This window comes from Coptis chinensis, chromosome 5, assembly GCF_015680905.1.
Source record: "Coptis chinensis isolate HL-2020 chromosome 5, ASM1568090v1, whole genome shotgun sequence".
Lineage (NCBI taxonomy): Eukaryota > Viridiplantae > Streptophyta > Magnoliopsida > Ranunculales > Ranunculaceae > Coptis > Coptis chinensis.
Genome location: NC_141460.1, coordinates 50,814,779 through 50,827,117, shown reverse-complemented (window position 1 = coordinate 50,827,117; position 12,339 = coordinate 50,814,779). Strand labels below are relative to the sequence as shown.

The 12,339-nt window shown below is 35.7% G+C and overlaps 2 protein-coding genes across 3 annotated transcripts in view; one reads left to right on the top strand and one right to left on the bottom strand.

The window, feature by feature from the left end:
• LOC147497825 (uncharacterized) overlaps positions 1-2,773 on the top strand; it is a 30,832-nt gene extending 28,059 nt beyond the window's left edge. The window contains exon 7 of the mRNA XM_086560145.1: positions 2,406-2,773. The gene's annotated coding sequence lies outside the window, so the exon portion shown is untranslated. The remainder of the gene's footprint in view (positions 1-2,405) is intronic.
• On the bottom strand, positions 2,261-8,263 carry LOC147497824 (TORTIFOLIA1-like protein 4). Of its 2 annotated transcripts, none has more exons than XM_086560143.1 (5): positions 7,138-8,263; positions 6,944-7,052; positions 5,549-6,153; positions 4,299-4,801; positions 2,261-2,660 (listed from the first exon to the last, which is right to left on the bottom strand). In XM_086560143.1, exons 1-4 carry the CDS (start codon positions 7,939-7,941, stop codon positions 4,334-4,336), a joined length of 1,986 nt encoding a protein of 661 aa, XP_086416269.1. In that variant the 5' UTR covers positions 7,942-8,263; the 3' UTR covers positions 2,261-2,660; positions 4,299-4,333. The 2 variants fall into 2 exon arrangements, with proteins under 2 accessions (XP_086416269.1, XP_086416270.1); XM_086560144.1 differs by having other exon boundaries at positions 2,261-2,648.
• Between the last annotated feature and the right edge of the window lie 4,076 nt (positions 8,264-12,339).

Sequence of the window (12,339 nt, the reverse complement as noted above, 5' to 3'; positions counted from 1 at the left end):
AATTTTCAGCAAACTAGATTTCTGACGGACTATCTTCCGAATATCACAACTCTTTCCACAGGTATCCAAATACATTAAGGCTTTTTGTGTTGAAAATCTAACACACAGAACTTAATTTTTTATGTTTTACAAAAATATTCAATCTCATTCTAAGTATACAAAAACTAGGTTAGAACACAGTGCACAAAAACTGATTTCTGACGCACTATTTTCTGCCAGTCAAACTTCCAGACATCATATCTACCTCCACAGACCTCGGAATATAACGAGGCCAATTGAGTTAGAAAGAAGACTTATAAAACTCACCTTTTCATGTTTTACAAAAACTCTAACTCTCCCCCTAGCTTTATGCAATTTGTGATCAAACCCTATGCAGAAAACTGTTTTCTGACAAATAGAATTTCTGACGCACTAAAATTGTCGAGGTCATATCTTTTCCGTAACTCATCCAAATTAAGTGAGGCTCACTGCGTCCGATAAACAACTCTCTAAGATTTTATTAGGTTTTGGTTTCCCACAAATCTACAAAGTATAGTGTCCTATACACTTCCTATAATGCAACATATCCAGAATATGTGCACAAACAGTTATCATATATTGAAGTCAGTTTTCATAATCTTAAACACGAGTATGAACTCGGGTCAAAGTATGAGGTTGTACCTCTGTAAGTCTAGATTCTAATGGTTTTGGAATCAACACAAAAGAGTAAATATTTTATTTTATATGATTTTATTACTGCAGACTGCTCAGTTTCAGTCCCAGTTTCTGCGTCAGACTTCAACTTAAATTTCAGTATGCAAAACGACTAGATATGAAATTTTACAAAACACAAAAGTTGTAGATATGCGTGTCTATAGTAGACAGGCGTTGGATTCATATCAAAAAATCAAAAACGAATTTTCTATGCTTAAATTACTAAGAACAGTTCTAAAATTCTGAAAATCAAAACCCTATAACATGAATCCAATGACTTCACATCATTCAAAACAGTTGCAGACCTATATAATACTACCAATCAATCAATAAACACATGGTTTACTCACTACTGTATACAAATACTCCTGAACACAACAACACCTATATATCAAAGCTAAACTTTTGGTGCTAGTAACTCAATATACTGAAAGTCTCTGATTAAACAAATAATTTCGATCTCAAAGTTCTATATAATTATAGAGAATTAAATACGCAACTAATTTAAACCATAGTAATAAATCAATTATATGAAAATAAGGTTTAGACTACTCACCCGAAATTGAATTTGCAAAAGAATATCCATATATGCTTCTTTTTCTCCAATCCCTTTTCTTCTTCTTCCCCTTCTTTTTATTTCTTTCAATCAAAAACACTCTTTTTAATGGAGGCTAGGGTTTTGTTTTTGAATAATGAGATTTTTTACAGAGGAAATTCGTAGGTCTTGTTTATTGACTTTATTCAATGTTTTAAGTCTGTTTAAGTTAACTTATGAGCCTCAAATGGATCTAAAAACACCCAAAGTCCGTAACTATATCAATGAGTACATTTTAACAATGTTTTCAAGCCCAAAAATGATTCTAAAATACCCACACAAGTTTTAACAAACAATTCATGTAAAAACAATTTTGAAAAATCAACAACAACCAAACAAATTCTAGAACAAGCTAGACTTCATAATATAATAGTTATTTTCAATTCAAATAATGTAATTTATGTTGTTTAAAAATTAGGGTTGTTATAACCTCCGAAGCCTATCTCATCTTCTATATACAATGCTATTACCAATGGGCAAGCTCCTATATATATAGATTTTGGACAGGAGTTGGAGTTGGAATACGCTATGTCTTGATCACCAAGGTAAAATATTTGCTTTTCATTGGCTATGAATGGACAAGCTCCTAGTAAGTTCGCAGTAACATCATAACATGGATCCCTAATACATCTACTGCGTTCAAAATTTTATAACATGATGGGCTCAATTCATGAAAGCAAGTATTGGCCGACTTTTGGTACTTGGGTCGACCATGTTCTGCTTCGGTAGGGCTTCATGTTCTAGACTTAGGTCTGCAGTCTGCTTGATATTGGGCTTGGGTTGAGAATAATGAACCTAAGTATATCTCCCCTCACAAGACACAAGGTGATGCGTTTGGTCATTGGAGAGACAATTTGTGTGCATGGATAGGATTCTTGTGCATTAGCTGATAAAAGAATGGGAAGAACAATTTGTGCTTGCGAAGTATTTCTTGCTAACCAGATTGTAAAACAAAACGGCGAAACATCTTAATAACAGTTGAATCTTTCTTTTTAATTATTTAAATTTTGAGTTTCAACCATAACTTTCCTCACATCTCGAGCCAAGTCAGAGATTTTCGAATGAATCAAAGAGTGAGGCCTGAGTCCAATGGTTTCTCTTTCTTTAAATCTTTCAGCTTTGGAATCAAGAAAAGAACGCTGCTTCAACATGAAGAATTACTGGATGAATCATTTCCGCACTTCTTCCCGGATCAATTCATTGATCCTAAAGATTTTGCACTGAGCTTTCTTCATAGCAGGTTTGATCTTCTGAATGGGATGATCCACGGCAGAACACTAGAATCTTCAAGATGGCAGGAGCTGTGTACTTTGCTTTTTCTTGATGCTAAACTTTCCCGGATAACAAACTCCCAGCCCAACTATGTTGTGATCTAACAATCAAAAGAATAGAGAAAAAGAAAGAGTTAGCTAGTAAACAATACCATGAATAAGGCTACCATTTTACAAGAATCAAGAAAGATGCCTACTCCTAGCACGGTACAAATATGCTTATATACTACCTTACTTATATCCTTTATGAGGGAGAAACACAATTGAAGAACCCAACGCTAGCAGTTGGCAAAACAACAGTGCTTGTTAGCCAAGTTTGTTATAAGTCCTAATGGTAGCTACTTACCTCCTATCCTTGTGGGCGGTTAGTGCTATACTGGTGACTGTACGTACAAAGCACTATTGGGTACTTACTTGACTGGGGAAAAACAAGCATCTGATAAGCTAGATCAATCAAGCGATAGGGGTTCGGTCAAATAACTTTTTCCAAAGCAAGGACTATGCTGGCGAGTGACTATCCCTAAATGGAGAAGATAATCAATATCAGCCCTTGATAGCTAGTGGTTAAGTTCCTGTCGTGTAGCTCTGCCGATGCCTTGGTTGGTATTCCTCTATCCAGTTCTTGCTCCTAGGCATGCCTTTGAGTTGTCAGAGTTGGCATATCCACTCAAAGTTCAATTCTAAGTACACAAACAGACCCATACTCTTCGCTACGGTATCCCTGTGGGTAGGACAGGCATAGGTACAAATATGGGTCTGCAATCATATCGGATCTACTGTCCTACATGGGAATTTACATTAAGAACTATGGATGCTATTTACCCGCAGTTAGTAGGTATAGGGTTTGGGGGACCAAGTTATACAGCTTTGGTATCTGAATTTTCGGCTGAGATGAAACAAAATGAAAGTTGGGATGGTACCATACAAAAGTAACCTTCTGAATACTAGCAAGGTTCATTGTACATAAATATGCTATGAGGAAGGTTAATAGGCTACCCCTTTAAAAAGACACACGGAGCTACCTCTTTAAAACCTATGTAATATGGACCTTTCATATTTCTACAAAAATCCGTGTCCGACACACGGACACGTACACAGACACTCGTGTTGGACACACAGACACATTATGCATTTACAATTTCAAACTGGGGTTTCTTTTAAACCGTAAAAGACTAAGAATACAATCTACTAATCATATTAATAATTTACTGGTAAGGAGGCGCTGTGTAAGGTCTCAACTCTTGAGCCCAAAAATTAGTTATGTAACTATAGAATAGTAAAAATTATCTTTTTAATTAGCTATGTCCCCATGTCCTACTTCATATAGGTCACGTGTCGGTGTCCGACATGTGTATCTGTGTCAATGTGACTTGGTTCAAAACAGAAGTTTCTGTGGATTCCTTCAAACATAAGCTGAATATTATTATTTCTTTTTTAGTTTCCCGAGACAAAAATATCGTCCTTTACGTGGGTAGCACCATGTTCAAAGTAGTGGCTCTATAGCATCTGCGCCTAACCTATATTTAGGTTTGTTATCAAGCATACTCATAGATCCTACCCAACTAATATACTGTGTTTATTTGTATATATCTTCTCAATGTCAAGAGTTGAACAATTCATATTAGCAATTCATATTTGATTGTGAAGGTGTAGTGTTCTACAAAAAGAGGTGGTAAATTAATAAGTGCTAAAACACAACATGGTAGAAGTACCAAAGGCAATCAATTAAAAAGATTTACCTGCGATAACAGTAAAGTATGAAGACCAAAGACAGCTAAAGCCCAGTTCCTGTGCGAGCTTGTCTCCTACCTGCATCTTGGAATATGCTTGTGTGCAAACTATTCGAATAAACCTCTGGATTTCTTCTGAAGTCATTACGGTTCTCAGCTGCCAATGGATTGACAACAAATCCACCACCACCAGCCTGGTGATAGAATTTCCTGTTCTCCAACTTAGAAGGTTCTGCACTGGTATCTTTATCGACCATGTTGTGCGGCCAAGAATTGCTCCCAGAAAAAGTAAACCTTGAAGTTGAGTATCGCCCATCTGTTTTTTTCCAGAACTTTGGACTTAGGAATTCAGCTCCAGGTAACTTACAACATGTGTTCTCCGAAGGATCGCTGGTTGATGTTCTTCCTGTTGACACTGTCATATCATACATAATCTCATCCAATGCCATCTCCAAGCCATTGACACGTGTCTCCAGAGACCTAATCCCATTTTGGGAGCTCCCCATAAATCTCTGTACAAAAGAAAAGGGAAAATGTGTTGACTGTCAATGAGAAGTTCCATGACAAGTCTCACTGAAGTTTACAAAGAGCAACCATGCAAGACGAAATAATAGAAAACCTTTACTTGCGTATAATGCGTCAAATACTCGTCATAACACAGGTAAAGAAGACACATGCATCAAATACTGTTGCTGTCAACCTTTCTGAGTTTCCAAGTTACCAGAAAGATGATGGTCTTATCCAAGGTGGTCACTCAAGGTACTACTTCATGCATGGTAATAGCTCAGTGTCACATGAGAGCCTAAAGCGAGAACTTATTTCATTACCAGCCAAAACCCAAGAATTTGGGGTGGGGGGTAACAAAAAACACAAAAACACCTACAAATACATATTAGGTCTTCAATTTACACAAGGCAAGTTATACAGATTTAGACATAAGTGGATTTCATATTTCATAATTAAGACACTGAAGTATTCTCTGTTGCATTTTTTTAACGTGGACGGGTTCACTGCTAATCTAGACTTATGTATATCCAATTCTAACAATAGGATTCAGAAGGCAGGAACAATATGTCATTAAGAATATGATGGACCAAGTAACATGTGAAGCCCCTCAACATATTGTTCCTGCTTTCTGAATTTGTAGCCTATCTTCATTGACCAAATAACTTCAGCAGAACAAGATCGATTTCACGAAATAATGCATAAGGATCAGAAGCTTATAAAATAGTAATAGTTACCAACCAAGAAGGACATACCTGAAGAAGGTCCAACAGGATGGATTGTTGGTTCTCTATCTGAAGAAGCTGCTTCCTGATCAAAGACAAATCTTCAGTCTCTTTGAGGTTTCCATTATGCTCCTCACTGTCATTGCTAACAGTAGATTCCGAGCATTCATCATTATACAGAACAACACGGGAACCAGGGCTGAATCCTCCAACTTTGTGTATCTTTTCATCACTGTTTTTATTGAAGAAATTGCTTCTGTCTTCAGGCTTTGGATGCTGGCTGTTCTTCTGCACCTCTGATTCCTGGACTTTCTGATTCATCTCTGGTTCTTGAATTTTCTCATTTCTCTCCTCGAAACGGTCCTCAGAGTCCATAATAAAGTTGGATGTGTGAGGAACAGAAGCTTCAATCTTCCAATCCAAATTTTTGTTATAGTCCGGCCTTTGGAAAAGTGGAGTTGATATCCTGTTTGTATTTTTCATGGGGCCCCGTTTCCTGGCAGTTCTTCTAGTTGAATTATTCGACGGAGGAGACCGGCTTGCTGGGATTGTATTTCTCTTGGTTTGAGTGGAATCAGAACTCACAGCATTAGAGCTTACGGAACTAGATGGAGAGCACTCGCCGGTGGTGTTATCTGTTAACATAAGAAGTTTGAAACAACACAAAATTGAATTAATATCCGAAAGCAAACTGAGCCAGAGAAACAGAATAGAAAAGCAACAGAGGATCAATGATCAACATCTCAGTCATGCAATCCTATTTTGTATTTCATTTTTGTCGATAGAGTAACAATAGTATACAAGGAAGTGAAAGATCAAGTACACTGACGGACAAGATTGTCAACAAAAGTAGCAAAGTCCGATCAAGTATCCATCAGACTGTTTGTTATGTGAGCAAACTGCTCACAAGAATAAACAAGAATAGGAAGCATTACTTGATATGCTTATCATAGGATTCCGGCACTGCACCAAATTCGGCACATTGCATCATCAGCAGCCCACTCTGTGACCATTTTAACTCTGCCAGTCTTTTTTCCAGATAGCGCTTTCTACTGGTTGCTTATTTGACACTAGAAAACCTTACCAGCGAGGAAGTTCTTTTAGATGTAAAGACCAAAATGGCTATCAGGAGCAACAAAGTCATATCACACAACTACATATAGCTAAATCTTGAACACTAGATCTTAACTATGTATGGACGAGAATTCTGACATTGCATTTGAATCATTGTTATTTGACCTCGGACCTAAAAATTTAAGCACTTTAAATTGTTTGTAAACAAGGCCATCAACTCTGAAATGCATAAAAGGATTAAAGAATTCACTCAAATATTAAATTACACTATGCTTTAACAGATTCAGAACGTAATTGCTAACAAAACACAACTTATAGAAAAATAATTTGAGAATCAAGTTTTTCATTTACCTATAGAAGAAGCTCTCGATTGCAATGGCGGCGAAACTTCACCATAACTACCAGGAACATCCTTCCAAGCATCAATCATTTGATTCATAGTCTCCCTCACAACCTTCACCTACACAATCCAAAACAATAATCAAGACCCAAATCTCCAAAATTCCCAAAAACTTGATAAAAATAAGTTAAAAATTTCCACAAACCTTATCGAATCTCCGTGCTTCAAAAGACACCAAACAAGAAGACTTAAACTCAGATAACATATCTCTACACGCAAGGCCCAATTTCAACAATGCCTCAGCACTAGCTTTCCTTGCAGCCCAATCCTCATTACTCAAAAACTCAACCAAACAACCAATCAAATCCCTCAAAACATTCCGATTCATCGACACCCCAACACCGATAACACTCCGAATCAACGATAACAAAGCTGGTTTGGCCTTAAAACTCTCACTTCTCAACAATTTAACAAATTTAGTCAACACCCTTTGTAAATGGACTACTTCTGGATCATTACAAGCTTCAATAGCTGAAGTTAAACAAAGGGTAGAACCCATTTGTGAATTATAATCTTGTTCAAACAACATTGTCTCCATGAATGGTTTCAAGAACAGTGTAAAAAACGAAACTTTACTAATTGAACTACACATTATGGTAACTGAATCAACACAAGCTGTTCTGACAACGGAGTCAGAATCATGTAACCTTTTTATAATGTTTGAAATCATTTTTGGAACAAAAGGGGTCAATGCATTACCATGAATGATTGAAATGAAGCCAAGAAGACGTACACATTGTTTACGAACTTGTGTTTTCGAAGATGAGTCTGTTTCATAGATACATGTAAGGAATGAAGCAAATGAGTCATGATGAGTTAGTGATTTGATGATTGTTTCTAACTCAGTTGTGGCTTGTGTGTGTGTGTCTCTGTCTGAAAGTTTGTTTAAACAGGTTATGACTCGTTTCTTGAGTTCATGAGTTGGTGAAGAACGTTTTGGTTGAGTCATTTTTTTGGTTTGTGAAGAAGTTGGATTTCATGCAAGCTTAAAAATGAGAAATGAGTGGTGGTCTGGTGGATTTGTTTGAGAGAGGGGGTGGTGGAGTCAGGAGTGTTGAGGTTTTTTACACTTCACTCAAGGCATTTTGTTAAGTGTTGAGTTCTAACTTCACAGAGAATATGGATAGCTGGAAATTCTGTTTTTGTTGAATATTTATATTTGGTTTTCTGACAGGAATCTGTTTATTGCATGTGAAATGGACTGAGAAGGAAAATTACATTATTAGTGTCTTGGTGAAGCATTATTGACGAATGACCTTAATATGGTTATTGAGAATTTGAGAGGGAAAGAAGAGAAGAAGAAAAACAAAATAGAAGACTTGGAACTTATATCAACTCTAGAGCAATGCCCAAAATATCGATATCGGTTAATATATCGGTGTACTCAAAAATCGATATATATTAGATATATCGAAAATATCGGTTTTTTTAGTGACCAGTCCAAATTATTTAAAATATCATAAATATCGGATACATCGGACATATAATATCGAAAATATATTGAAAATATCGGATTTATATTTAAAAATGGTCAAAAAATCAACCGATATATATCAATTATATTAGAAATATTAATTATATTAGCGATATAAAGTTTCATATCGGAAATTCCAATATATCTCAGAAAAAAAAATGGTTCAATATTCGGTGGCTATATATCAAAAATATCGATATCGGTGTACCAATTTACCAAAATATATCGGTAAAATATCGGATATCTCGACGATATTTTGGCCATGCTCTGGAGAGTTGCACATTTGAGTATTTTACCATTAACAGTTGCATGACAATGTGATGCACACATGCATTGTATGGCAGGCTGGTAGCAACTAGCAAGTACATAATGCACCACATGTTGATTTTTTGAGGACACAGAAACTTGAAGATGCGTTGCTTAGAAGGACCCTATGGCAAAATCAAAATACTGTCCTGTTACTTGGTGCGACTCCTTGTCTCCTTTGCAAGGTGAGCAGTGAGCTTGTGCCTTGTGGCAGTGAAGGAGACGTCAGACAATTTTGATTCCAGAGAAAAAGTCATGTTAATTTGGCGTTTGGAATGGAGAATAAGGAATCAAATTACACATTATCTAGTCAGACTAATTTGCACATTTCAGTCAGTATGTACTTCCAATAATGTTGTATGCCGCACATTTTAGTCACTAGGTAGTGATGTTTATTTAGTACAATCAACCGATCAGGTAACTAGAGATCAGATTAGTTAGGCATTTGTGTGCAACACGCCAATCTTTCCCAACTTAAATGTTCGGGATAGCGTGCTGTGAACTTGTGGCCTTGTGGGTCTGCAAGCTGAATTTAATACGAAGCATGTGAAGGACAAGACATTGTAGCCAATTCATTGTTGGAGAGATCTGGGTATATTCAACGAACCATAGTTTGAGTTCTAAGTCACGCAGACCATGTAAAACGTCTCGTGAAAAATAGAACAATTGTATGTGTCCAAAGACATAAGACTTTGCAATTAGCACACTATGCTTAATTAGTACCATATAATCGACCTTAATAATTTTTGTAGAATTGGAAAACGAATAAAATCTGTTTCAAGTTTCAAAACTTGGTCATTGATAAGAACAGCAGAAACCAAACGGCTTATCCGGGGTCACATGGTTCTGGCTCATTGAGTGTCGCCATCTTCCTCTTAAATCCAGATGATGCATGCAATAATAACTTATTTTCTGGTTTCTACCTTATCCCTTTTTTGGCTATTTGTTGTGATTCCGTTTGTAGTGGATTCATGAGATCTTGTAGCTTGGTAGGAATATAGGATTACATTTGATTACGGTGTAAGAACAAATTCAGTTATGAATAGCAAATTTTTCACTGAATTTGCATATATTTTTTTTTAATAACTATCAACTACTTGCAAGTTGCAACAAACTCTGTTTTAGGGCAGGTATTGACACCCTATAAATAGGAACTAGTACCTTTTTGACCAATTCAAAAGTAATAGCATATTTTCATTAAATACACAAAAAACATTAATGGCAAGTAGCTGCCGTGGGTTTGCACAACCTACGATATCGGGTTGACGTGAGATACCATATCCCACAAAAAGTGGTTGCCGTAGGTTTTTAATTTTTTTTTTTTTTTTTTAATAGCCACCGTAAAAAAAGTTAGTTGTCGCGATATGATTTTGTTTACTAAAATAGAGTCTTTGTTTGTATTAATTATCAAAACTCTTCTTCATTAATTTGATCATAAAATTTTCTTATATCATATGAAAATATTTGCCGCGAGATAATAAAATTATGGTTCAATTGTACATTTTTTTTGTCATGATTTTGGTATTGTTTTTGGAATATATAAAGAAACTTTAAAGAAGAAAATGAAGTATTCATATTTCGTGTGTGTTCAATAATTTGGAAAAAATTTGTGAAAAAAAAAAAAAAAAAAAAAAAAAAAAACACGTCATGCGCAACTGCCTGCCGGGGATATGGATCTCGCAAGAACCCGATGCCGTGGATTGTATGATCTCAAGCAAAGAATCGCCCGGGGATATGAGATCTCGCAGCAATTATCTGTCGTAGAACTATGGATATGTAAAGTGTAAAAAAATATATAAAGAATAGTCATTATCGTTTTACCACAAAAAGAACGCTAATCCCGTTTTCCTGTTTTACACATGTGCTCAAATATGTTTGAAATATTCACATACAAATATAGATAAAGATCATTCCTCAATTCCTCTCTAAATATATTAATTATGCATGCATGAATAACACTCAATCAACTAGTTTTCCTATGATAATTTCATCATCAGATCATACAATAATGATGATCATCAAGATAATATATATCCAATATAAATGATTAAACTATGTCACAAAAAATGGTAGTGAAAAACTGAAAATGCTATGTTCATCGACTCTATGTCGTCTCTATCAGATTTTCTCTTTCTCCTCTTCTTTTCACATAATTGCTATTAATTTGGTAAGTCCCATATAGTGTGTTTAGTTGACTGAGACTGAGAGCTGTGATTAAATATGTTCATACATATTCACATGGGATAGGCCGATAGGGAAAGAAATGTGATCGGCCAAGTTATCTTGAATGAATATGGTCTCTAAATTTTCTATCTATTTCCCTTTCTCTGTGCAGTATGCACCCTTCCATGTGAGTTTTCCTCCTCATGCGACAGGACCACATGGTGATGTAGAAGGGTGCAGCCAAGGTGAATAAATGTTTTCAGGACTTCCATTGTACTACTGATTCTCTATAAAAAAAAAAAAATGGATATATAGGGAGCAACCATACAAAACATTCCTTCTTCCCATTCCAATCAAATTATGCCACGTGGTATGCGATAGCTAGCTGATACCATGTGTCAAGCTAATGAATATATGTATGGTGAATTGTGAGAGTAGCTAGATCTGATATATGTTTATCCAATTGCTCAATGTGGATAGTTGTATATTTGTAAATTTTTCCATAACCAATGTCGGGCTTTTCATTTGACAAGAACATGATTGAAGGGAACATTTCTTAAGTTTTAACTTTCTTTTTGGTTTTATTGTCATGAATTACTTTTGTTTAACATTAATCTTCAAGTGAAAAAAAAAAGAGTTAATTTGTCTCAACCCCCTACATTTGTCTCTAGTTTATAATAAAATCCCTACATTTGTAAACATCATGATTTACCTCTCACTCCGTTTGACTTCTATCCCAATTTCATTGGTATTTCACCTAAAACCAAAATTATTTCTGAACCAAAGGCATAACAGGTATTTAACAACAACTTTTTTTAAGTGTAAATAAGAAAGAAAAAAAAAATTAATAAGGACTCTTTTTTAGGGGTAATTTTGGAATACTAACGGAATTGGAATGGAAGTCAAACGAAATGGGGTATAAACCATGATGTTTACAAATGTGGGTGGTCTAGACAAAAAAAAATAGTATTGTTGCAGTACTTCTTGTATAATAGGAAAACAAATTATCGAATGAGAAAATGGGGCTGCCAACCCATTTTAATACTGAAAATGAAATATTGGTCACGACAAAAACAAGGAGAAAGCAGTATGTTTCGGACCACGACATCATAATTATTCATGCTATGATATATCTGGTCATGGTGCATGCCACCAATCCACAACTCAAGGTAAACATGTGTTATAGTCATACTATCAGGATCCAGATTTTGACTCCGGCCTAACATCTTTTCGAATCCAGCCCAACGTCTTTTCGGATCCAACCCAACACTTTTTCGGATCCGGCCCAACATTTGTCCGGACTTGGTCTAGATTCAAATGTTTACAAATGTATCTGGCACATATTTAATTAAATATGCACGTTTATGTCAACATAGATAACATATAAGTAAGAAAGAATATATC